Genomic DNA, 27,514 nt, shown 5'->3' with positions numbered 1-27,514 from the left:
TGTGGAGAAGGTGTTTAGAGAGGAAGTCAACTCCACCAAATAGTGATTTTTCCCTCTAAACTTCTCACATGCTTTCATTTCAATAAATGTTCAATATTTCAGCAAAAATCAAATATTAGAGAAAAAGTCCAAAAACTGAAAACAGATTTGTGTATCAGAACTTTGTTTTTTCTTCTTTCCTCTCCCATTAATCATCTCACGACCCCTCAGATTTATCTGCTGACCCTTTGGAGGGGCCCGACCCCTAGGTTGGGAACCACTGGACTAAACTAGCTAACTGTATATAAAGTAGTGTAAACTAGCTCCACCTCCAGCAGCTACAATAGTAACATGCTGCTCTAACACTGATGCTTCACTATTAATAATCTAATGATGTCATATATAATAATATATCAGTCAGAGGGACCAAACCACTACTTTTACTGCAATACTTTAACTACATCAAGCTCATAATACTTATGTACTTTTACTGCAATACTTTAACTACATCAAGCTCATAATACTTATGTACTTTTACTGTAATACTTTAACTAAATTAAGCTCATAATACTTATGTACTTTTCCTGTAGGAGGATTTTTCATGCAGGACTTTTACTTGTAATGGAGTATTTCTACATTGCTATATTGGACTAATCCAGAAGATGGCGGTAATACACCTAAAAGCTGTTTGCCAACTGCCAATAAAAAACAGTAGAAGAAGACGAAGCAGGAGCAGCACGAGAAGAGGAAGCAGCCTTGCATCCCTGCATGCACCGTCGTGTATGACTCTGGGTGCAGTAAAGTCCTCCTGCGGTCTGTGTTTCAGTTAAATGAGGGTTAAAAGTGACGCAGCGTGTTGACATCAAACAGAAGTGACTCAGCAGCTCCAGAAGCATGAATCTGAAGATAAAGTTAGATTAGTCTTTACTTTAGCTTCTCATGCTCACCGGCTCAGTTCAACTTTCCGGTGAGTTTATTGTGATGGAAACACGTTGAAGGAAAAAAAAACCCTCCACGATCAAAGCAGGTAATTAAAACTGGGGCTGCTAACCTCTAACAGGGACGTCTCTGGATAGTTTGGTGTCCACTTCCTGAGAGACTGATCTTTATCGCAGAATTCGCCGCAATTGATGTAAATTTGATGAAATTTGTCCCATATGGAAAGTGGAGATAATCTGTGCTCTGGATTAATGCTGGGCGAAATGGACAAAATCTCACAATGTCTTCGAACAAATCCCTCAATATCAATATTGCAACAGAGATTTTTGATAAATAATCATCAGTAATGTGGATGTGAGGACAGGAAGTGATTAAAGGCAAATAATAGAACAACTACAACAGTCTGGTAAATTCAGAAAATTACATTATTTTACTGTAATGCAGTCTGTAAAACCAGTAAAATACACTTTTGCCACATCACAATATTACAGTATCCAAAATATCGATACATTGTCCAATCCTGCTCTAGATTTAGTCATTTGCGCTCTCGATATGGATTTCGCCAATCAGACAGAAGTTTGAAAAAAGTGACGAAGACGTTTCCCGTCAGTTATGGATCCGATCCAAGATTGATCCAAGGCAGCCAGGAAGCGAACCGCAACCACACTAAGAGAATATAATACATAATTAATATATTGATTTATGGGTTTTGGATATTTTTTTGTTCTGTAAATCATTTTAATCTGGAAAATAATTATTTTCCCTATTGATTATTTTGTTGATTATTTTCTCGATTAATTGATCAGTTGTTTGGTCTATAAAATGCCAGAAAACGGTGAGAGAAAAACATTAAATCATCACATTTAAGTAGCTAAAAGCAGCAAATAGTTTGGTTTATTAGCTCAAAATAAATGACTAAAACAATTATTCGATTATCAGAATAGTAACCAGTTAAGCTTCTGGCGATCTACTGATCGATCAGTCGACTAATTGTTGTATCTCTAGTGTGATGTAGGAAGAAACTGTTACTGTGTCTGGTTGTTTTGGCGTTCGGTGCTCTGTGGCGCCCACCGGAGGGGAGACGCTTATCACTTGTCTCTTTTTGATGATGTCACAGGTGACCGGCAGGAAGAGAAGCGTCTGGCGGAGGAACCGAAGAACTTAGTCGGCCATTTTGTCTCAACTCAGCCACTACAGAGACAAAATGGTTTCTTCACAAAAGGTGAGGAAAAATATCTCTGTAGTAACATTAAAGCTGCTGGTAATAATATAACATATTAGCAATTAGAATTGTTGTGACAGTCCTTATTAAGGATGGTCATAACGACTAATTTACCTGATGATTTAACAGAAATTTAAATTTAGACTAGTCTAAAAGTAAGAAAACACTCAGAAAACAGTCACAGCTGAGCTCAATTTAATCCATAACATGAAACATTTCTGACTAAATATAACATGTATTTAAGAGCCATTTGAAACCGTTAATCATGTTCTTCAATGATCAAATCGTATTTCAAATGCCACTGAAATTTGTGGCACTTTGCGCCGTGCATTATGAACGTTATCCTACAAAACATGACAGCAACTCACTAAATGAAAGTTATAGTTTAAATATTAAAGAAAACAATCAGTCATCAGTAAAACTACCAATAATAGACCTACAAAAAATAACAATTAGGCCTACTGATTGACATAACATTAGATTAAGAGTTTTTTTAGGCTACCAGATTTCAACAATGGCACACTGTTAGCAGTCAGCTTCAAACAGCAGGTACACACACACACACACACACGACGTGGGAGGCCTACTTACTTGACTGACGAAACATTTTTGTTCGGCAAAAATCAACACGTCAACATCTTCAGGTGAAAGGTGAGACCTCAGTCGATTAACAGTAAGTCCAGCAGCTGAAGAAACTCTCAGTTGGTGCAGATGTTGCAGGCACACAGAGATAGAAGACTTGCAGGACGGCGTAGTTTTGGAAAGCGTTGCGTCTTTCAGCATCACCACACAAGTGGGTCTTCATTAGGTGGGATACAGGTAAGGAGGAGGGGGGCTGCATAACATCTTAGATGCAGTGGTTAATGGGCGTTGTACGTTAATAAAAATATTAATAATTAGTTTAACTGACTAGTATTTCTGGTGCCGACTAGCGAGGGTAGCAACATTTATAATTAACTAAACTATGACTGTCTGCTGAAAGCCATGACGCATTGATTGCTACATTCACCTAGACGCTTTCTTTTTTCTGTCTGAACCCTTTTAAATGTCAGTGGATCACCAAAATGCCTGCATAACCGATATTCCCATCAGCCTCACCTGTACTTAGGGTTTAGTACAAATTAGTGAATGTAAGGATGACAACACACAACCTGTTTAACAAGAAGACAACGTACTTCATTGTTAGTCCTGTTCAGACCTCAGTTCATTCTCCAACTAGCTGCACCAGTATACAAAACCCTTTAGCTCAAACTTGCAGAGTTCGCCTTGTGGTCGGGTACTAGTTATTATTTTCGTTATCGATTAATCTGTTGATTATTGTCTTGATTAATCAATAAGTTGTTTGGTCTACAAAATATCAGAATGTTGAGAGAAAAACATTAAATCACATTTGAGGAGCTAAAAGCAGCAAATACTTTTGGCATATTTGCTTAAAAATCACTAAAACAATTATTTGATTATCAAAATAGTTGCTGATGAAGTTTGTTGCATGTCAGATCAAGGTTTATCACGTTCCCACCACAAATGAACCGCTCCAGAACTGGTTACTGATCGGACTGAGACCACTTTCTCTAAAGGGTCCCAGTGCAGTTGTTTTGGTCCGCACCTGAATAGATCTCCCCAAATTAAACATACGAAGAGGGAAAATTAACTAGAGTTTGATTCAACTGGACTAAACAATACAGGTTTGGAAATGCCCTTACTGACCGTCTCTCTTTGTATCTTTGTTGCTATAGAAGCATAAAGGCCAAAATGGATCAGAACCTCGTTCTTCTCAGGAGGGTGACAAAGCTGTCCCAGCATCAGGAAACGAAGATGAATCCCACAGCTGTGACCAGTGTGGAAAGATGTTTCCCACTGTCAAACAGCTAAACAGACACCAACTTATCCACACTGAAGAAAAACTGCACAGTTGTGACAACTGTGGAAGAAGCTTTGTCACTTCAGCAATACTAAGAATCCACCAACGCATCCACAATGGTGATAAACCGTACAGCTGTGACCACTGTGGAAAAACATTTCGCCATTCATCTGGTATTAGAATGCATAAATTAACACATACTGGTGAAAAACCATTCCCCTGTGATATGTGTGAGAAAACTTTCCCTTCATCATATCGTTTAAGAGAACACAAAAACACTCACACTGGATACAAACCCAACATGTGTGGTCAGTGTGGAAAATCCTTTAGCCACGCAGTAGCCCTAACAAGACACCTACGCACCCACACTGGAGAAAAACCGTACAACTGTGACCAGTGTGGGAAGGTGTTTTCTTTGTTGAGTACCTTAACAGTACATAAACAAAGCCATACTGGAGAAAAACGGTTCTGTTGTGACCAGTGTGGGAAAACTTTCACAACAGCATCTAACCTCAAAGACCACCAACAGGTCCACAGTGGAGAGAAACTGTACTGTGAGGAGTGTGGAAAAGCCTATAGCTCGGCACAAACCCTGAGGGTACATAAACTCATTCACAAAAGAGAGAAACGCTTCCGCTGTGACCAGTGTGAGGAAGCTTTCACTTTGCCAACTGACCTCAGAGCCCACCTACATACCCACTTTGGAGATAAAGTGCACCGCTGTGACAAGTGTGATAAACGTTTCAAGACATTACGTAACCTCAAAATGCATCAACTTATCCACACTGGAGAAAAACCCTTCTGCTGTGATGTTTGTGGAAGAGCCTTTAACCAGAAAGTAGCCCTGGTACAACATCAACACATCCACTCTGTGGAAAAACCCTACAGCTGTGACCAGTGTGACAAAGTATTTGCTAGACGAAGTTATTTGAAGTTACACCAAAGCATCCACAAAGGAGAAAAACCTCACAGGTGTAACCAATGTGGAGCGTCCTTCTACCGTCATATAAACTTAAAACGACACCAACGCATCCACACTGGAGAAAAACCGTACAGCTGTGACCAGTGTGGCAAAGCTTTTGCTTTGCGTAGTAACCTACGGATTCATCAAAGAGTCCACAAGGGAGAAAAAACACACCGTTGTGACAAGTGCGACAGAGCTTTTACTTTACGAGATCAATTAAAAAGACACCAATTGACCCACTCTGAGAGTAGGCTGTACGGCTGTGAACAGTGTGGAAAAACCTTCAAACAGCCAACCACCCTAAAAAGACACCAGCGTATGCACAGTGGAGAGGATGTGTACTGGTGTGAACAATGCGGGAAATGTTTCCCAATGTTCTCGAGCTTAAAGGCCCATCTATTCGTCCACACTGTGGAGAAAACACACCGCTGTGACCAGTGTGGGAAAGCTTACAAGCATTTAAACAACCTAATATACCACAGACGAAGCCACACTGGGGAGAGACCTTACAAATGTGACCAATGTGAAAAGACATACAAAGATTCAAACACCCTAAGAACCCACAAGCTGATCCACACGGGAAAGAGACAGTTCAAGAGCAGCCATGATGAGGTATGTAAAACTGAGTCCAAGTTAAAATGTCAATATGTTATGCACGCTTTTGCTATCAGATCAGTTTCAGTTATTTCTGGGTGGAAAGGTACAGGAAGACGTAACGACTAGAGATGCACCGATCGATCGGCTTCTGATTGAAACTGGCTGATTTTCAGCTGATTGGCCATGACCGGTGACTGGCCGATCAGTCTCATATATCAGATTTTTTGCCGGTCAACTTTGAAAATAAAAAACATGTTGTTGGATAAAGTTGGATACACTGCAGTTCATTTGGTTGGATTTATTTGTACAAAAAAACACTTTTGTCTCCCTCCTCAGGCAGTGAGAGTAATTACAAAAACACCGTTGACGCGTGCTTATGTCATAGGCTCGGCCCTAGCCTGCTCAACTGCTATTGTTGTGGCTGTAAAACAGTGGATAAATTGTTTGGAAATTAAACTACTATACTATTTTAGAGCCTGACCTTTTTTGGGGCCGATACTGATATTAGTGAGTAAAAAAATGTCTATTGATATATCGGCCGATATTCTTACATCTACGTAAATACACATTTTTTGCAATGATCTCTCAAATGTGGTTATCAAACACTTGTGACAAATATATGTAATGGAGGCAGGATATTTTACAGTTTAACAATAAACTCTATTGTATATAATATATATAACTTAAGAAAAGAAATCTCTGCATATTGGACAACATATACGCTGATACCGATATATCTGTGATAGGCTCTAATATTTTTATGTTAGTGAGTTTATTTGACTGGACACTCATACTGGATATAATCTAATTTTCTCAATGCATACAGTATTTAAAACCTTCAGTTATCATATAACCTTCCTGAGTTGTCAGATGATATGAACGCTCATAAGTCCTTAACATGGGAATCTTTCCCATCCGTCCAACATAGCATAAATGTGACAATAGCCTCCATTTTAAAATCCTGCAGCAAACACTGACTCAAGCTCTCTCTGTATGTTTCTGTGTTATAGAAGCAGAACGGCACAAATGGACCCAATTCTTCCTGTCAGCACGCTGGCAATGATAAACCTTACACCTGTGACGAGTGTGGAAGAACCTACAGCCAGAAAATAACCCTGGACAGACATCAACGTATGCACACTGGACAGAAGCTGCACCACTGCAAACAGTGTGGGAGAGGTTTCCCCTTAATATCTTCACTTAAACTTCACGAAGTTGCGCACAGTGGGGTTAAAGCGCACCGCTGTGACCAGTGTGGCTCCTCATACACCACTGCTGGTAGTCTCAGAAGACACCAACTTGTCCACACTGGAGAGAAACCCTACCAGTGCAGGTACTGCGAGAAAACCTTCAAAACAACATTTGAGCGTACAAGTCATGAACATGTCCACGCTGAGAAACTGAACAGCCGTGACAAGACTTCACATGACGAACAAAAACATACCCTCCCTGCTAAAAAACTGTTTCACTGTCACAAATGTGCACAAAAATTCTCTACATTACCAGCTCTCTCCAAACATCAGTGTGAATATGTTAAGAGGAAATCGTACTGGTGTGAAGAATGTCAAAAAAGCTTCCTGTCCGCAGACCACAGGAAGACACACGACGCATCTGGATCGACAGGAAGTTCCTCTTCTGGCTGCAAGATCAAACTTAAACAACTTGAGATCAAGCTCCACAGAATTCAGATTGAATCGCTTTAATGTCTCAGCTGATCACAAAAAAAAAGCAGGGAAGCTCTTTTGAAATGAGAGCAGGAGGCACATTAGACAGCAAGTATGACATTCAGTCCTGCCACTATATAATCAAGTAGCAGCGAGTAGTTTAATTTTTATTTTTTGTTGGAATTCAGACTGAAAACTATAACTGTCTCAGGTACAGCTGGAGGTAACTGATGCCAAGGTTTGAAGACTGATCAGGCACCAAAACGCTGCACAGATGTTTATGATTGTACGAGGAGGAATTTTACTGCTCTGGAAAGTGGTCACAGCAGTAATGATTTAATATTTTGAGTGCCTGGCAGACAGTAGAAATACGTGTTAGAGCTGCAACAGTTAGTTCAATAAGAGATTAGGAGTCATTCTACCAAACGGGTGCCATTTGGGTCTGCAATGTTTGATGAGGTGCAAAAGGTGCAAAATGCAATTCAAAATTCAGTTCTTCAACTGGGGCCTCTGTCAGTGTCTGAGCTGTGAATGTTTCTATCGTCACTGTGTGACTTGTGACTCAAGTTATAACGTTAAAACCCAGTTAGAATCAGGTAGCTTTAGCATCTGCACCTAGCAGTCTGTATGTATCTCGGCTTACGATTCATTGTCTAGCAACTCCTTGTGGTGAGCAATATTGGAATATTAATTAGAAATCATGAAGTGGAAATGAAATATTTTGTTACGCACAAAGTTACAGAAGTGTATTTCAACACTGTATATTTAACATGAAGGGGAAACTATTGAATATGTTTGTAGATTGTTTTCATGCTGCTTTTTTTTAGGTCTGATTTACAGAACCTTTCAAAAGATATCATACCAACAAAGATTGATATTACTCATTTTTAACAATCCCAACTTCTGTGCAGATGAAACTTACATAATTAACTTGGTTAATATCTTTGCAAAATATTATATCCCATAAAATTATATGAATTAAAAGATTACGTTCCTTTTATACTTTTAAAGTTACCAATTTCAAACACATTTGACTACTATTGAAAACTTAAAACTCAAAAATTATTAATTGGCAAAAACTATTAATTATGTAGCCTTTTAAAATTTACTCCAGTTGTTTAGCAGACCGTGTAATGATTCTTTCCTTTCCCTACATTTTGTTATTTGTTGTACAATTTAATTGATTCTAATATTATTTTATTACAGTGAAGCAACTTTTACAATGGAAAACTGTCTTGAACATGTATGTTGCTCAATAAAGTTGGGGGGGGGGGGGGGGGGGGGGGGGGGAGTCACACTCCTGTCACCCCATCCCATGGATGTATTATAAGCAAGCGGCAACCTCCGGGGATGTAAAATGAAGCCAATGCGGAAGTGTCAATAACTGCAGTTGCTTGAATGGCCACTTAAGGCTCCAAAAGCGAGTCATTCTCCATCGACCCCCATGTTAAAATGCCCAACTTTACAGCAGAAATAAACATGTTTACAGCCTGGTACAAAAAACGGTTTTGGTCTCTGTAGCTAATGTCCCCTTTCATGATAACTGTACGGGGGGTGATTCTTTTTATAACTCACCCGTTTAAGTTTTATTAAGCCGTAAAGTTCTGCATAATGAAGGACATGGCTGCTTTGAGTGACAGGTCCGCCAGCCGCTAGGTGGCTTGTTTCAGTCATTCGGCCCGCCTCTTTGCCCATTTTTGATTGGCTGGCTTGGCAGGCTGCCAAGATGGCGACGGCCGGAGCGGCTCACTTTGAGCTATAAGTCACGTAAATATCACGACTGCCTCCTTCTGGTTTTCCCGGTTTTTCGCGGCACTGTCCGCCCGCCAAAAATAAACAACAGTAGAAGAAGAAGCGGAAGAAGAGGAAGGGTCACATAATGCTTGCGGTGTTCAGGCTGCACGTAGTCCTAACGTTACCGTGCTGTATTCCAGTTAAAAGGCTCAAAAATGACGCAGCTCGTTGACACTAGACAGAAGAAGTGAGTCAGCAGCTCCAGAGGTAGGTAGCTGAAGCTAAAGTTAAAGTTAATCTTTACTTTAGCTTCTCATGCTCACCGGTCCGGTTCAGATGTACGCGCTGAAGAAAACCGGGTTTGCCGAACTCTAACAGGTACATTTCTGGATAGTTTGGTTTAGTTTCCACATGGAAAATGGAGAAGAGCATGCTACAGAGCCCGGGAGACCATGGAGAAAAAAACCCGAATTTGTACTCTCGATTAAATGACTTAGCTATTGATTTAGCAAGTCATGCTCTTGATTTAAAGTGTAGCTGCACCCCGGGTCTGAGCCTAACGCGACCCACTGCATAATTTTGAAAAATGCTATAAAGTGGGCGAGGGGCTGAGGAGAAGAGAGGAGGGATGACAGGACAGACATTGCTACCAGCTAGTAACTGCAGGAACAGACAGTTGGAAGGGCTGCAGGGTGAGATGTGAGGAGGATTTCTGTTGTTTTTGTGGCCGCCAGCAGCGTTTCTTTTCGTGGACCCCCTCCAGCAGGCCAGCACCTGTCTCTACCAGCATATATTTGAAAACCTCCCTAACGGTCGACTCTACGTCAGCATTGTTCCCGCCTTTTCAGGGCTGATTTTAAACAGCAGATGACAGATTAAGCCATTTTTAACCCATGAAATGCAGATTTAAAAAAAAAAAAAAAAAAATTATAAATTCTGTGTCAATGTCAATATTAACACCAGTATTGATGTGTTTCATCACAATTCTTTCATATGATTTAGTTTACTGCTCAAAAAACATGTTTTAGTGTGCAGCACCTCTTAAATAATTTGTGCACTCAATTTAATAATTTGTGCACTGGATTTAATAATTTATGTTCATCTCATTTCTGGTCTGTGGGAAGAAGCCAGAGCACCCTGAGAGAACCCAAACAGGTACTACAAGAACATGTAAACATATATGTATAGATATACTGTATATATTATGTGTTATATCCTCTTATGCGTCTTTTATGTGTTTCCATTACATGGCACCAACTGGACTCGACTCCACTCACTGTACATTACTGGATCTCTTTCCATTACACATATCACCCTTCAATGTAGGGCGGGGTTTGCAGTGACGACCGTCGCTGATTGGTTGAACACATACAGCACAGCTGCTTCAACTTGTGTGTAGCTTCATTCATAAAACAAGGAAGTGCTCTTGTATCGACCAGTTTAGGACAAAGGGGAGGACATTTCTCCTCTTTGATTATGTTAAAAGTAAAGGCTTCCTGACTCGTTTTAAAAGAGATTGGAGAGACAGCGTGGCGGTGGTCGAGCGAGGAGCTACGATAGAGAAAGCCTACCATTGATAAGTGCCTGCCAGACCATCCATGCTACCAGGTCACTTGTCTCTTGTTGATGATGTCACAGGTAATTGGCAGGAAGAGACGTGTCTGGCAGAGGAACTGAAGGACTTAGTTGGCCATTTTGTCTCAGCTCAGCCACTATAAGGACAAAATGGTTTCTTCACAAAAGGTGAGCAAAAATATCACTGTAGTAACATTAATGCTGATCTGCTGGTAACAATACAGTAGCATGGGTGTAAGTTATTTAGTGATATATGCACCTTGGAAATATTTCCAAAGGTCTCAGTAAAAGTGACACGAATCTTTTGAAGATTTTTATGGTTGCACGTAAAGATTTTTTTTTTTTTTTTTTTTTTTACAAAATTCTGGCTCCAGAAGAACCCTCCCACCAAAAACCAATCTCACCACAAGGTCCTGTTAGTAGCTGTTATGAAGCTTTCAGTCACATCACAGTCTTCCTCAGCAGATGATGTTTATTCAGTATTCATGAACTTTGAGATGCTCAATTTTCTTTAAAGACTTCTTGAGTGTTTTGTCTTGCAAGTTGAAGATCTGGTGATGTGATGGCAAAAAACCCCAGAAATCCCCAAATACCTGTTTTTAGTCACAGTAGAGGTCAGTGGATCACCAAAATGCCAGCAAAACCGATACTCCCATCAGCCTCACCTGCGCTTAGTGTTCAGTCAGTGTTCAAAATGTAGACCATAGAAGTGAAAAACATTAAATCACATTTGAGGAGCTAAAAGCAGTAAATATTTTTGGCATATTTGCAAACAATTATTTGATTAACAAAATAGTTGATGATAAAATGTCTGTCACATGTCAGATCAAGGTTAAATCATGTTCCCATTACAAATGAACTGCTCCAGAATTCATTAGTAGTTGGACTGAGACCACTTTCTTTAAAGGGTCCCAGTGCAGTTGTTTTGGTCCGTACCTGAATACGATTGCTGTGTTCAGATCTACCCAGATTAAACATATGAAGAGGGAAAATTCACTAGAATTTGATTCAACTGGACTAAACAACACAGTTTTGAAAATGCCCTTACTGACTGCCTCTCTTTGTATCTTTGTTGCTATAGAAATGTAAAGGCCAAAATGGATCGGGACCTCGCTTCTCTCAGGAGGGTGACAAAGCTGTCCCAGCATCAGGAAACAAAGATAAATCCCACAGCTGTGACCAGTGTGGAAAGATGTTTCCCACTGTCAAACAGATAAACAGACGCCAACTTATCCACACTGGAGAAAAACTGCACAGTTGTGACAACTGTGGAAGAAGCTTTTTCACTGCAGCAAAACTAAGAATCCACCAACGCATCCACACTGGTGCTAAACCGTACAGCTGTGACCACTGTGGAAAAGCCTTTCGCCACTCATTCAGTCTTAAAATACACAAATTTACACATACTGGTGAAAAACCATTCCCCTGTGATATGTGTGAGGAAACTTTCCCTTCATCATATCGTTTAAGAGAACACAAAAACACCCACACTGGATATAAACCCAACATGTGTGGCCAGTGTGGAAAATCTTTTAGTCAAGCAGCCACACTAACGGGACACCTACACACCCACACTGGAGAAAAACCGTACAACTGTGACCAGTGTGGGAAGGTGTTTTCTTTGTTGAGTACCTTAACAGTACATAAACGAAGCCATACTGGAGAAAAACGGTTCCGTTGTGACCAGTGTGAGAAAGCTTTCACAAGAGCATCTAACCTCAAAGACCACCAACAGGTCCACAGTGGAGAGAAACTGTACTGTGAGGAGTGTGGACAAGCCTATAGCTTGGCACAATCCCTGAGGGTACATAAACTCATTCACAAAAGAGAGAAACGCTTCCGCTGTGACCAGTGTGACAAAGCATTTGCTAGACAAAGTTCTTTGAGGGTACACCAACGTATCCACACTGGAGAAAAACCTCACATGTGTGACCAGTGTGGAACATCCTTCTTCGAGTATATACACTTAAAACAACACCAACGCGTCCATACTGGAGAAAAACCGTACAGCTGTGACCAGTGTGGCAAAGCTTTTGCTGCACTTGGTAACCTACGAGTTCATCAAAAAGTCCACAAGGGAGAAAAAACACACCGTTGTGACAAGTGCGACAGAGCTTTTATTTTACGAGGTCAATTAAAAATACACCAGTACACCCACTCTGAGAGTAGGCTGTTCAGCTGTGAACAGTGTGGAAAAACCTTCAAACAGCCAACCACCCTAAAAAGACACCAGCGTATGCACACTGGAGAGGATGTGTACTGGTGTGAACAGTGCGGGAAATGTTTCCCAATGTTTTCGAACTTAAAAGACCATCAAGTCGTCCACACTGTGGAGAAAACGCACCACTGTGACCAGTGTGGGAAAACTTACAAGCATTTAAACAGCCTAAGACACCATAGACGAAGCCACACTGGGGAGAGACCATACAATGATGAGGTATGTAAAACTGAGCCCAAGTTAAAATGTCAATATTTTATGCATGTTTTTGCTATCAGATCAGTTATTTCTGGGTGGACTGATTAGATCAGGGGTTTCAGGGCAGATATCTGCATATGAATAGATGGAAGAGAATGTCAAGCATTAGTGATGACTTAAAAATAATGAAAAAGTTCATATGCTTGTTCCTTGTCTTACAATTTGTGTCATAATCATGCCCTTAACTCTACAGTTCCCATAATGCTTTGGGGGATATATTCATTTTGGAAAATCGATGCCATAAAAATGCATTGTAGCCATGGATGTACAGACAACTATCACTGGATTACTTTGATACTGCAGGGAGCGTTCAGTCCCTCCAGGAATTTGTGATTTTACATTTACAATAATTAAAGCAAATTCAAAAAATCAAAAAATATTTGCGAGAGCTTGCAGTTTTGCTAAATTAAAGCAACTTTTCTGTATGAAATGATCAAATCAACAGACCGCTTGTGATTTGGACCAATTGTCACATTTCGTGTCGTGGTAACTTACGTTACCGCAGCATTCAGGTAGAGGATGGGCAGATCTCACCTGCCAACCAAAATGATGCCATAGACCGAGCAAAACAATAGAGACAGAGTGCAGTTAAGTCCCGCCCACCCCGGAGGGGAAAACAATTCATTGCTCTCCTCTGACTTTGTATTGAGAGAAGGTGCTTCTGTCTGCTAGCAAACAACAGAAAAATTCTTTAAAGCTGCTGTGAGGTGAGATGCACTACTAACAGGGTAAAGAACCAAGAACTAAGTTTTTATAAGCCGTTGAACCGAAAAACTGAGGCTTTAAGAAGACAAAAGTGGATAATGTTACAAGGCCTGAGCCTGCAGCTCAAAAACCTCCATAAAAATGCTGCTTGTCACAGAGAACATGCAGGTTGAAAGTAAAAATAGAACAGCTGTTTAATTGAAAGGTATGCAGCATTTGTAATAGACGTTTAAATCACAGAATAGCTGACCTGCGTTCAGATTCTGTTTAAAATTTGCACTACATTTAGATGGAAACCTTGGTATTGTAAAGGGAGCACACAATGTGATCGATCGATAAATCTCCTGCTGGGATGAATCAGATCGATCCTGATGCATCTCATCTCATGATCAATGTAGGGATGTTTAGTGGATAACAGTTGAAACAGTGTCCACACACATTTCTGGCCTTTCCTGTGTGATGGAGGACCATGGCTTGATTTCCCTCGAGCTCAATAAGATGTCAGCAGAAGTTTGTCATATCAGAGTTACTGTAATTACAAGTTTTCAAATTGTTAATAGTGTTCATGTCAACATCCAAGTAATAACGTCAGCTGGGGAATTGGGATTTTTTTTTTCAGAAAGGCCCAATTATATTTTCAGTTCCTGAAAAGTAAACAAACATGGGTGCCTCACGTCAGCCTAAGTTTGTCATTTAGTGTAATTAAATCCAAATTTAATAGATATAATGTAATTTTGTCAATACACACAGTATTGAAAACCTTCATACAACCAGCTCAGCTATAGTACAACCTTCCTGAGTTGTCAGATGATATGAACGTTCATAAGTCCTTAACACGGGAATCTTTCTGATCTTTCCCATCTGTCCAACATAGTGTAAATGTGGCAATAGCCTCCCATTTTAAAATCCTGCAGCAAACACTGACTTAAGCTCTCTCTGTATGTTTCTGTGTTATAGAAGCAGAACGGCACAAATGTACCCAGCAATGATAAACCTTACACCTGTGACGAGTGTGGAAGAACCTACTGTCAGAAAATAACCCTGGACAGACACCAACGTATGCACACTGGACAGAAGCTGCACCACTGCAAACAGTGTGGGAAAAGTTTCCCCTTAGCATCTAAACTTAAACTTCATGAAGTCGTGCACAGTGGGGTTAAAGCGCACCACTGTGACCAGTGTGGCTCCTCATACACCACTGCTGGTAGTCTCAGAGGACACCAGCTCGTCCACACTGGAGAGAAACCCTACCAGTGCAGGCACTGCAAGAAAACCTTCAAAACAACATTTGAGGGTACAAGTCATGAATGTGTCCACACTAAGAAAAGCTTCCTGCCCTCAGACCACAGGAAGACACACAATGCATCTGGATCGACAGCAAGTTCTTCTTCTGGCTGCAAGATCAAACTTAAACAACTTGAGATCAAGCTCCACAGAATTCAGATTTAATTGCTTTAATGTCTCAGCTGATCACATAAAAAGCAGGGAAGCTCTGTTGAAGTGAGAAGCAGGAGGCACATTAGACAGCAGGTATGACATTCAGTCTTGCCACTATATAATCAAATAGCAGCGAGTACTTTAATTATTGTTTTTGTTGGACTGAAAACTGAAAAACACTAAAAATGCTGTGTTGGTGAAGGCGTGTTGTTTCAGGTACAGCTGGAGGTAACTGATGCCGAGGTTTGAAACCTGATCAGGCACCGAAACGCTGCACTGAGGTTTATATTTGAAGAATTTAACTGCTCTGGAAAGTTATCACAGCAGTAATGATTTAATGTTTCAAGAGCCTGGCAGACAGTAGAAATACGTGTTAGAGCTGCAACAGTTGAGGTTAGTCTGTTGAAAGAAAATTAATCAGTACTATTTTGATATATAAATTAAATATCTTAATGTTTCAGATTGTTCCAGACAAAACAAGCAAATTGAAGATGTTACTGTGGCCTCTGAGAAATGCCATTTTGCTTTGCTATTTTTTAACATTTCATATATGGGTTAATTGATAAAATATTGATGAAATCCGTTTAATTTTTTCCATGTTCCGTTTGAATTGTTCTGAATTCTATGTTTTATGATCTAAGCTCATTTTTATCATCAGAAAGTGTGTATTCATGTGGTGGATGAAGAAAATTTCAACAGTTCAATAAAAAGTATTCAAATTTAATCATACATTGAATGAAATTAATATATGTGTATATATATATTTATATACACATATAAGCGATGCGCGAGTTAAAGTTTTTTTAATACCATCACCCACCTGACCCATTTATGAGAGCCAATCCGCACCGCCCAACCTGCAAAAATATGCTTTAATCAAACCACCTGAACTGGCCCACAAACCACCGACTTTGTCTCTCTCTCTCTCTCTCTCTCTCTCTCTCTCTCTCTCTCTCTCTCTCTCTCTCTCTCTCTCTCTCTCTCTCTCTCTCTCTATATATATATATATATAGAAACATGTAAATAAATAACAAGTGTGCTGTTTTTTTCCTTTTTTTCATTTTAAACCTTATGATACATTATCATTGTTTAAAGCAAAACAACAGCTATATTCTGTGTAGAAAGATAAATGGACTGTACTTATATAGCACCTCTCTAGTCCTCTGACCACTTAAAGCACTTTTTATCACATTCACCCATTCACACACATTCATAGGCTGAATGGGTACAGGGGCTACCATGCAAGGTCCCAACCTGCCCATCAGAGGGAGTCTAATCATTCACACACTGATGGCACAACCATCAGGAGCAATTTAGGGTTCAGTATCTTTCCCAAGGACACTTCGACACGTGGACTGGAGGAGCCGGGAATTGATCCGCCAATCTTTTGATTAGTGGACGACCTACGCTACCTCCTGAGCCACAGCCGCCTAGAAACACATTAGATATGCAGGGTTATGCTTTGATAGTATGTTTAATTGATGCGTGCCCTGTGATCTATGTCCAAAACACACATCAGCATCCTCTTATCATTTGTGAACACAATGCCATGAGCCTCTGCTGTCGTATCCTCCTCCTATGAATGTTTCTTTGGTTTGGCTGTAATGTGAGCCACACAGCAGCAGCAGCTCCATGTCTCACATCTTGCTGTTTAACTCTGATACTCCCCAGCTGCCCTTTTATAGGCCACTAATTGAAAATGGGCTCATTGGGATATATACTACTCAGCTGGGTAGATGGTTATTGGCCAATGGTTGAGTGCAGTACTGTTGGGCCCTTGATTATCTGATAGTAGGCTAATATCTTTGGGGAATTAACTATTTTGTCACATTACACATCTACAGCCTGTATCAACCATAACAACTTCAAAGCACAATCAAGTCAATGTTTCAAGGTGTTTGGGTTGTGTGTGGTGGTTCTTAAGTTGTTAATATGCATTATAGGTTAATAATCAGCATATTAAACATAACACAGAAGTCTGTCTTTCAAGAAAAAAGGTTTTTAATCTGATGATGTTTTCAATTCAAAATGTTTGAAACTTAAGAATGATATGTACAGGGGTAGAGTTGTAGGCCTAACGTGTTATCTTACATACATTTAACATTTATTTTCATACAATAATTGGGATTCAGGAGGTTGAGTGTGAGCAAGAATTCTCTATGTGACCATTTCGTTTCAGTGTTGTGACTGGTAGCCTATATTCTTTTTTATAATTCAGTTCTGACCTTGGTAATGGAGTAATGTTTTTCACTACTTTTTGTAGTCAATTTTTGGAACATCGTAGTTTCACCACAGCATCCTTTGTTAACGGAGTAAGCGTTGCATTGAGGAAGCCTGATCAAGCCCCTCTTAGGGGTTTTTGCGACTCTCCATCATATTTTTCTGTTTCTGTTTATATGTGTATATCAATTTTTATCTTTTGCATATATGCAAACAAAAAAATCAAAAAAGATCAAATAATTTGCTCTTGTGATACTCAAACCCTGCAATGTTGAACCCCTTATTTGTACAGATGTACTGTTTCTATTTTAAATGTAGAAACTCCTCAGGTAAAGGTGAGAAAGTGACCATAATGGTACTTAATAACAGTTTATGATGAAATGTATGATTGTCTCTTTTGTAGCCTGAGTGAGTCAGATGCCATTAGACCATTTCTTTTAAAATGTCAGGTGAACTCATGTCTCCATAATGTTACTTGCATAAGAAATGTAAAAATATGGTGTGTGTGTGTGTGTGTGTATATAGAGGCCCATATAACAGACAAGCAGGTGAACTGAGTTTGTGTTGCTGGAGGGCTGTTGGCTGCAGACGGTGGTGGGCTGCAGGTTCAGATGGATGAAGCAAACTCACAGTTTGAGGGCTGCCCACCTCCTGCACAGGAAGTCAGCTCTGAGTGTGTGGGAGGAACAAACTGATGGCTTGACTTGACATTTATTGCTGCCTGTGAGTGTGCGGAGCAGGTGTGTCACTAACCTGAAGCAGAAATTAGTCGTTTCACTCTTGTCAGTCTGAGTTTCTCACATCATTCTTCTCCTCTCCTCCTGCAGTACCTCGGTTTTCCAGCAGGAGGCGGTATCACCCCACAGAAAGATCAGCTCCTCTGGTGTTTCTCTTTTTGGTGAGTACCCTCAGATCTCCACCTGGCTCTATCTTCCCCTCATCTCATCTCCTTTTATGCTTTCTTAATCTCACTTTTTAACTACTCTCCCTCTTCCCTCTCCTCTTGTACTTGTTTCCTTCTCTTAAGGGAAAAAGGAAAGACAAGAAGGTATCTCCTCACCTTTGGATTCATCCCTTCTTTCTTTCTACCTCGTGTCTCTCTTTTCCTTCCTCGCATCTCTTTTTGTGTTTATTAATTAATGTAGATAAGAAATGACGATAATGATTAAAATGATGAGAGCAAGACAATCAAGATTTAGTTGGCATCACAAAATGTGTGCGAATGTTATCTGTGTGTTTGTGTGTGTGTGTGTGTGTGTGTGTGTGTGTGTGTGTGTGTGTTATCAGTGAGCGTCAGCCGGCTCTCTGCTTTGTTTTTAGGTCACTTTTACACCGACTCTCCTTAAATCAGTCTGAAAGCAGCTCCGCTCTCTAAAATAGAAACAATTAGTGAGGGCTTGACATTCAACTCTTTCTCTCTCTCAGTCCTCCTTTCTTTCTGTCTTTCTTCCTGTCCTTTTTGGGTTTTTTGGGTTTTTTTGAGAAGTAGGCCTTCTGTCTCTGATCGGGCTGCAGACAGGTGCCTCGTCAACACATCAGATTTAACTCTAACTTTATTTTTGATGCAGTCATCTGTTGTTGTTTGGCCTCACACGCCAACAAGGAGGAAGGACAATTAATTTAGAGTATATTGAAACAATGTGCATACCTGCTCAGTAACAACAACCATGATTTCTATATTTTGTGACTTTTTTTCAAAATTTCAGAGCTCCATAAAGAAACACAAGGAAAAACGGAAATAATTCAGAATTACTATTAAAAACAATTTCTTTTATAAATAAAATTAAATAAAATAGGAAAACAATCTCTATATAAAACAAGGAACCTCTGTCTGTCTGGTTTTAGAGAAAAGCACAGCACTGTTACTGCTGCCATTCTTGTTTTAAATGACATCATTTCAACTTTGGATAACAAGAAACACTATGCTCTTTGTATTGATCTTTCTAAAGCATTTGATACAGCTGATCATGCTTTGCTCTTAAAAAACTTAATAAGTTCCAGAGTTATCTCACGGACAGACAGCAGTGTGTAGCAATAGGATCTATTAAATCAGAATTTGTTCAGATTGTAAAAGGTGTCCCACAAGGCTCATTCCTTGGTCCTGTTCTGTTTGCACTTTATATAAATGATATTGTTTCTGCTATAACTGGATGTAATATTCATCTTTACGCTGATGATACTATTTTGTATTGCACTGCAGATAATGTACACTCTGCTGTAGTATCTCTTTATCTCTCTTTATCTGTTTAGCTGATTTAAAAGTTAAGTCTTAAACGCAGACAAAACCAAACTTATGTTTTTCGCTAGAGCCAAAAATATTACCTCGGATAACCTCATCATCACAACCAAAAGTGGCACCAATATTGAAAGAGTCATGATATACAAATACCTTAGCATTTGGATTGATGAGAATATATCCTTCAAAAATCATGTAACAAATTTGGTGAGTAAACTAAGGCAAAATACTGGCTTTTTCTTTAGAAATAAATCCTGCTTCCCACTGCATAGAAAAACTCTTGTTGAGGCAACTTTTTTTATCAGTTTTTGACTATGGTGACATCTTGTACAGGCATGCTTTAGCAGCAACTTTAAAGCCCTTTGATGCTGTCTACCATTCTGCACTCAGGGATTTGCACATGTATTTGTTTATTTACAAGGACCTCATTGGAAAGCTGCCTTCTTACATTAATTCCATGGTAGTTTGGTACACTGGACCACATTACACAAGGACTAATGACTGATGGCTTACACCCCACATGTCCCTCGTGTTCATACAGAGCTTGAAGATCTGCTTTTGGCTTCTTTGCACCATCAAGCTGGAACACACTACAAAACATTGGTCATTTTAAATCCACCGTCTCAAACCTTTTAACTTCTGTTTGTACCTGTTTTTAATTGTTGTTGTTACTCTATTTATTAATTGTATTTACATATTTGTTTTATTGATTATCTTTCTTGCTCGACATCATTGTAAATTAGGGCTCCTCCCTCAATGATTTTTGAGTTTAAATGAAGACAAAATGAAGGCACCGCAGTTCATCTAACTAAAAAACGATGAATCACTGTCTGTCTGTCTGTCTGTTTGTTTGTCCTCAGTTAAACTGTCCGATAGAGAAGAACAAGCGCGCACAAGAGAAAAAAAAACAGAGGCGGAGGCAGTAAAACTAGCCAATAAGAGCACATTTGGCACCAGCATCAACCGATGGAAGCCGTAAACTGCTTCTGCGGTTCAACTTCAGTTGAGTCTCACTGGTGAAGTTTCTGTCTGGATTTAAACTACTTAATTCATTCATTCATTATAATTTTAATCGATACGTTTGTCAATTGATACATACATATGCGGTTCCTGAGAAATAATAATCAATCAGCCCGTTCCCAGCAGGCATGTTTTGAACGGGCACTGCACTAGTTAAAACAAATACAGGAGGAGACCTCTTCCAGTAAACTCTGGGTTAGGGTTAGGTTGACACCGCCTATTTTAATTTAATTCCAAAGGTCCCTGCTGACACTGTTTAAAGACAAAGTCCTTCATTGACCAAAATACATTATTCTTGACCTTTTACCTGAGCACTTTGAAGTCTGACAAGTCTGACTGCAACCATGGTAAGTTTTATTACTGTTGATTTAAGAAATTCTGGTTACAGTTGTTTGTTGGTTCTTTTTTTGACAGGATAAACTTTATAAATTATGATGGTGAAGAGTTGTTATAAAATCTGATGTTTACTAACAAATAAAAGTGTCCTGTTCAAAGAGGGCGTTTCCCTGCTGAAGAAAATGTAAAACTATGTTTCTTTCCATTTCTCTATGCAGAAATATTTGGCTCTGGCTTTGCTGCTCTGTGCTCTGCCGTCACTGGTAACTGCCGGGTGCCTCGGAACAAAGACCTTTCCTGGTATAAACACACGTTTTCCTCATTTGAACAATATCAAAGATTCACACAAAAATGCCACATTATGATTGTAATGAAAATGTTTTAATAATAAAAATAATAATAAATAATTTTTTTCACCCACAGGCCGGACCCATTGTCAGGACCAAATTGATAGCACATGGCATGCTGTAGGATCTTCATGGACAAACAGTATATTGCAGAACTGTGTTTGCCATGAATGTTGTGATGCGTAAGTTCTCAGATCACAACATTACAGTGTTTACATGGGAAGAAAATGATTTCTGTATCTGCATATTCTATTTAACTGTTTACTGTTTATTTGCAGGTTTAACATCCGCGATGAGCCTGTTGACTGTGTGTTACTGTTACATTGTGAAGACAAAGAGATCCCCTCCTGGAAATGTGGAAATGATGGAGTCTGAATGTAGAGTATGAATGAGAAGCAGAGTACGCTCTAGACCTGCTCTATGTGAAAAGTGCCCTCAGATAACTTTTGTTATGATTTGGCGCTAAATAAATAAAACTGAACTGAGTTGAATGTGCTCCTTCACTGATTTCTCACAACAATGAAGTGTTTGGCCTCACACGCCAACAAGGAGGAAGGACAATTAATTTAGAATACATTGAAACAATGTGCATACCTGCTGAGTAACAACAACCATGATTTATATATTTTGTGACTTTTTTTCAAAATTTCAGAGCTCCATAAAGAAACACAAGGAAAAACGGAAATAATTCAGAATTACTATTAAAAACAATTTCTTTTATAAATAAAATTAAATAAAATAGGAAAACAATCTCTATATAAAACAAGGAACCTCTGTCTGTCTGGTTTTAGAGAAAAGCACAGCACTGTTACTGCTGCCATTCTTGTTTTAAATGACATCATTTCAACTTTGGATGACAAGAAACACTATGCTGCTCTTTGTATTGATCTTTCTAAAGCATTTGATACAGCTGATCATGCTTTGCTCTTAAAAAACTTAATAAGTTCCAGAGTTATCTCACAGACAGACAGCAGTGTGTAGCAATAGGATCTATTAAATCAGAATTTGTTCAGATTGTAAAAGGTGTCCCACAAGGCTCATTCCTTGGTCCTGTTCTGTTTGCACTTTATATAAATGATATTGTTTCTGCTATAACTGGATGTAATATTCATCTTTACGCTGATGATACTATTTTGTATTGCACTGCAGATAATGTACACTCTGCTGTAGTATCTCTTTATCTCTTTCTATCTGTTTAGCTGATTTAAAAGTTAAGTCTTAAACGCAGACAAAACCAAACTTATGTTTTTCGCTAGAGCCAAAAATATTACCTCGGATAACCTCATCATCACAACCAAAAGTGGCACCAATATTGAAAGAGTCATGATATACAAATACCTTAGCATTTGGATTGATGAGAATATATCCTTCAAAAATCATGTAACAAATTTGGTGAGTAAACTAAGGCAAAATACTGGCTTTTTCTTTAGAAATAAATCCTGCTTCCCACTGCATAGAAAAACCCTTGTTGAGGCAACTTTTTTTTATCAGTTTTTGACTATGGTGACATCTTGTACAGGCATGCTTTAGCAGCAACTTTAAAGCCCTTTGATGCTGTCTACCATTCTGCACTCAGGGATTTGCACATGTATTTGTTTATTTACAAGGACCTTATTGGAAAGCTGCCTTCTTAGATTAATTACATGCTAGTTTGGTACACTGGACCACATTACACAAGGACTAATGACTGATGGCTTACACTCCATGTCCCTTGTGTTCATACAGAGCTTGAAGATCTGCTTTTGGCTTCTTTGCACCATCAAGCTGGAACACACTACAAAACATTGGTCATTTTAAATCCACCGTCTCAAACCTTTTAACTTCTGTTTGTACCTGTTTTTAATTGTTGTTGTTACTCTATTTATTAATTGTATTTACATATTTGTTTTATTGATTATCTTTCTTGCTCGACATCATTGTAAATTAGGGCTCCTCCCTCAATGATTTTTGAGTTTAAATGAAGACAAAATGAAGGCACCGCAGTTCATCTAACTAAAAAACAATGAATCACTGTCTGTCTGTCTGTCTGTCTGTCTGTCTGTTTGTCCTCAGTTAAACTGTCCGATAGAGAAGAACAAGCGCGCACAAGAGAAAAAAAAACAGAGGCGGAGGCAGTAAAACTAGCCAATAAGAGCACATTTGGCACCAGCATCAACCGATGGAAGCCGTAAACTGCTTCTGCGGTTCAACTTCAGTTGAGTCTCACTGGTGAAGTTTCTGTCTGGATTTAAACTACTTAATTCATTCATTCATTATAATTTTAATCGATACGTTTGTCAATTGATACATACATATGCGGTTCCTGAGAAATAATAATCAATCAGCCCGTTCCCAGCAGGCATGTTTTGAACGGGCACTGCACTAGTTAAAACAAATACAGGAGGAGACCTCTTCCAGTAAACTCTGGGTTAGGGTTAGGTTGACACCGCCTATTTTAATTTAATTCCAAAGGTCCCTGCTGACACTGTTTAAAGACAAAGTCCTTCATTGACCAAAATACATTATTCTTGACCTTTTACCTGAGCACTTTGAAGTCTGACAAGTCTGACTGCAACCATGGTAAGTTTTATTACTGTTGATTTAAGAAATTCTGGTTACAGTTGTTTGTTGGTTCTTTTTTTGACAGGATAAACTTTATAAATTATGATGGTGAAGAAAATAAATTTAAAAAATAGATCATAATTGCATAATCATACAGTTTTATTTGTAATTACAGAATGACTCATCTGTGTTTCAGAAATATAATACACTGTTTAAAGAGGGCGTTTCCCTGCTGAAGAAAATGTAAAACTATGTTTCTTTCCATTTTTCTATGAAGAAATATTTGGCTCTGGCTTTGCTGCTCTGTGCTCTGCCGTCACTGTCAACTGCTGCCTGCATCAGAATGCTCTTGGAGGCAGGTAAAAGGAATCAAGCACACACACACATACACACACTGTGCATTTATGGTATATACACACACAAGTTTTCTTCATTTGAACAATATCAAAGATTCACACAAAAATGCCACATTATGATTGTACTGAAAATGTTTTAATAATAAATTTTTTTCTTCACACTCACAGGCCAGACCCATTGTCAGGACCACATTGATAAAACATGGCATGCTGTAGGATCTTCATGGAGAAACAGTAAATGTCAGAACTGTGATTGCGAGGAATGTTGTGATGCGTAAGTTCTCAGATCACAACATTACAGTGTTTACATGGGAAGAAAATGATTTCTGTATCTATATATTCTATTGCTAACTGTGTGTTTGCTGTTTATTTGCAGATTTATGACCCCCGTACAGTTCCCTGATTACTGTGTGTCAGTGTTTGACCCAGTAGCATGTAAATACACAGTGCACATGAAGGATGACCCCTCTGTACCATGTCCAAGTTATGCTTCAGTAGGGAAATGATGGAGTCTGAATGTAGAGTATGAATGAGAAGCAGAGTACACTCTAGACCTGCTCTATGTGAAAAGTGCCCTCAGATAACTTTTGTTATGATTTGGTGCTAAATAAATAAAACTGAACTGAACTGAGTTGAATGTGCTCCTTCACTGGTTTCTCACAACAATGAAGTGTTTGTTTGAATGCATGACCAAGAGCTGCTGGAATTTACTGAAAATAAAGTACTAAACAAATCATACATTTCTTAACTGCTTACTCTTTTTTTTGCATTACTTTGTATGGACGTGAAAGAAGAGAATTTCTCTGAAATAGAAAAACTCAAATGTCGCAGTTCAGTTTAGTAAGTAGGACTCAGACTGTGAAAACAGTTGTGTGATGTCTGTAGCTCTGGAGGAAGCTTTTCAAAGTTTGATTTGATAAAACAACCCTGATGATGCAATCTGACTGTTATCTGTTTGGGCACATTGACAGATGCACATTTTTAACAGAAATTCATGATTTACAAACTTGAGGTGTGTGGTTTGAAAGGTTTGGGCATTTAGGAGGCAGGTTCTAGTGTTTTTTGGAGCTTGACCCAAATAATCTCATCCTCTACTGCTTCAGTTTTGACCGTTCATTATAAATCTGTTATAGTGCAATACTGAATGACTGGAGTACCCCTTTAACTCAGCTTGTATTTGTGTTTGCACACTAATAATGGTACTGACAGATAATACAGAGAACTTACTGTTATACAACTCAGTGGCCATGTTGTTGTTGACAAAGACACAAACAGTTCACTGATGTTGTGGGGCAACAGTAAAAAATCAGTGTAACGTGGCTCAAACAGACAAAATGCATTAACAAAGAGGAACAGACACATGATAGATATGATACACATGACTAACAAGAACAAAACTACAGCATCAGATACCACATGGAAACACCTCTGACAGGTTCAACAAAAACAAAACACTTACTGCAGGTGTTTCTGTTATTTTGTCCACATCCTGTATGGGTCATCTGTGAGAACAGTGACTGTGTAGTTAAAGATCAGGCATGGCAGGCTGTGATCAATGACGTTTATATGGGGTAAACAAGTAATACATATATATATATATATATATATATATATAAATTATTATTCAAATTAAAAGTAAAAGAAATAAGTATGAAAAATAAATCAAAGTTAAAATTGTTCAGTGGATTCAACAAACAACTCTTCATAATACAAAATATGCACACACTTTTTGGTTACAACTTTTAAGGACTCCACATATTGATTTATAAGAAATCTAACAAAAGAGATTTCTAATAGAAGTGTTAGAAACGTTTGAAACTGACTCGATGAGCTAACGCTAGCCACTACTGTCGTATCTTTCAGATAAAAGACACCTGACTAGATGGATATCTACAGTGGTGTGAAAAAGTGATTGCCCCCTAAACCTAATAACTGGTTCGGCCACCCTTAGCAGCAACAACTGCAATCAAGCGTTTGCGATGCAACTTGCAATGAGTCTTTTAAAGCGCTGTGGAGGAATTTTGGCCCACTCATCTTTGCAGAATTGTTGTAATTCAGCCACATTGGAGGGTTTTGAGCATGACCGCTTTTTTAAAAGGTCATGCCACAGCATCTTAATAGGATTCAGGTCAGGACTCTGACTAGGCCACTCCAAAGTCTTCATTTTGTTTTTCTTCAGCCATTCAGAGGTGGACTTGCGCGTGTGTTTTGGATCATTGTCCTGCTGCAGAACCCAAGTTCGCTTCAGCTTGAGGTAAATGAATAGATGGCCGGACATTCTCCTTCAGGATGTTTTGGTTGACAGCAGAATTCATGGTTCCATTTATCACAGCAAGTCTTCCAGGTCCTGAAGCAGCAAAACAGTCCCAGACCATCACACTACCACCACCATATTTTACTGTTGGTAAGAGGTATGGTATGTTACTTCTATGCCAGATGTAATGGGACACACACCTTCCAAAAAGTTCAACTTTTGTCTCGTCAATCCACAGAGTATTTTCCCAAAAGTCTTGAAGATGTTTTCTGGTAAAAATGAGATGAGCCTTGATCGTCTTTTTGCTCAGCAGTGGTTTTCATCTTGGAACTCTGCCATGCAGGGTATTTTTGCCCAGTCTCTTTCTTATGGTGGAGTCATGAACACTGACCTTAATGGAGGCAAGTGAGGCCTGCAGTTCTTTGGATATTGTTGTGGGGTCTTTTGTGACGTCTTGGATGAGTCGTCGCTGCGCTCTTGGGGTAATTTTGGTCGGCCAGCCACTCCTGGGAAGGTTCACCACTGTTCCATGTTTTCACCATTTGTGGATAATGGCTCTCACTGTGGTTCGCTGGAGTCCCAAAGCTTTAGAAATGGCTTTGTAACCTTTTCCAGACTGACAGATCTCAATTACTTTCTTTCTCATTTGTTCCTGAATTTCTTTGGATCTCGGCATGATGTCTATGCTCTCATAGCGTCGTTTTCAGAGAAGAAGCTGTAAAAAGCCACTGTACACTACCTGCTCAGCACCAAACGGCAAACAGACACAGTTAGCTGTAGACTAGCTGGTGAACATAGTGGAGCATTTAGCAGCTAAAGAGCCAGATATTTCCCTCAGGAGTTGGTAGAGAGTAAAAACAGAAGCTAAAAGAGAGTGAATATTGGACTTACATTCACCAGGTGGACAGAAACACGACTCCACATGAATGATAATGTTGCTCCGTAACTGCTGGATGTGGAAATAAACAACTGTTTGCTAACAAGTTCAACATATCAGCTTAAAAGCTGATGATATGTCAGTGTTCACTACTTTTTTCTGTTGCCCCAAAGT

General features: G+C 39.2%; 1 protein-coding gene and 2 long non-coding RNA genes across 3 annotated transcripts; all 3 read left to right on the top strand.

The window, feature by feature from the left end:
• Positions 1-707: 707 nt before the first annotated feature.
• Positions 708-15,877, top strand: LOC137173776 (zinc finger protein 208-like). Its single transcript, XM_067578852.1, has 7 exons — positions 708-1,006; positions 2,036-2,140; positions 3,877-5,577; positions 6,573-7,261; positions 10,085-10,115; positions 11,617-12,972; positions 14,674-15,877. The coding sequence occupies exons 2-7, from the start codon at positions 2,123-2,125 to the stop codon at positions 15,163-15,165; spliced, it is 4,287 nt and encodes a 1,428-aa protein (XP_067434953.1). The 5' UTR covers positions 708-1,006; positions 2,036-2,122; the 3' UTR covers positions 15,166-15,877.
• A 2,400-nt stretch (positions 15,878-18,277) lies between these two features.
• Positions 18,278-21,797, top strand: LOC137173172 (uncharacterized). Its single transcript, XR_010925120.1, has 3 exons — positions 18,278-21,265; positions 21,389-21,494; positions 21,591-21,797. It is a non-coding gene; the product is annotated as an uncharacterized lncRNA (long non-coding RNA).
• A 2,063-nt stretch (positions 21,798-23,860) lies between these two features.
• LOC137173173 (uncharacterized) lies at positions 23,861-24,459 on the top strand. Its single transcript, XR_010925121.1, has 3 exons — positions 23,861-23,871; positions 24,131-24,208; positions 24,378-24,459. It is a non-coding gene; the product is annotated as an uncharacterized lncRNA (long non-coding RNA).
• Positions 24,460-27,514: the final 3,055 nt, after the last annotated feature.

Source organism: Thunnus thynnus, chromosome 21 (genome assembly GCF_963924715.1).
Source record: "Thunnus thynnus chromosome 21, fThuThy2.1, whole genome shotgun sequence".
NCBI classification, from domain to species: Eukaryota; Metazoa; Chordata; class Actinopteri; order Scombriformes; family Scombridae; genus Thunnus; species Thunnus thynnus.
The sequence above is the reverse complement of the archived record's forward strand: the minus strand, read 5'-3'. Positions and strand labels throughout refer to the sequence as shown.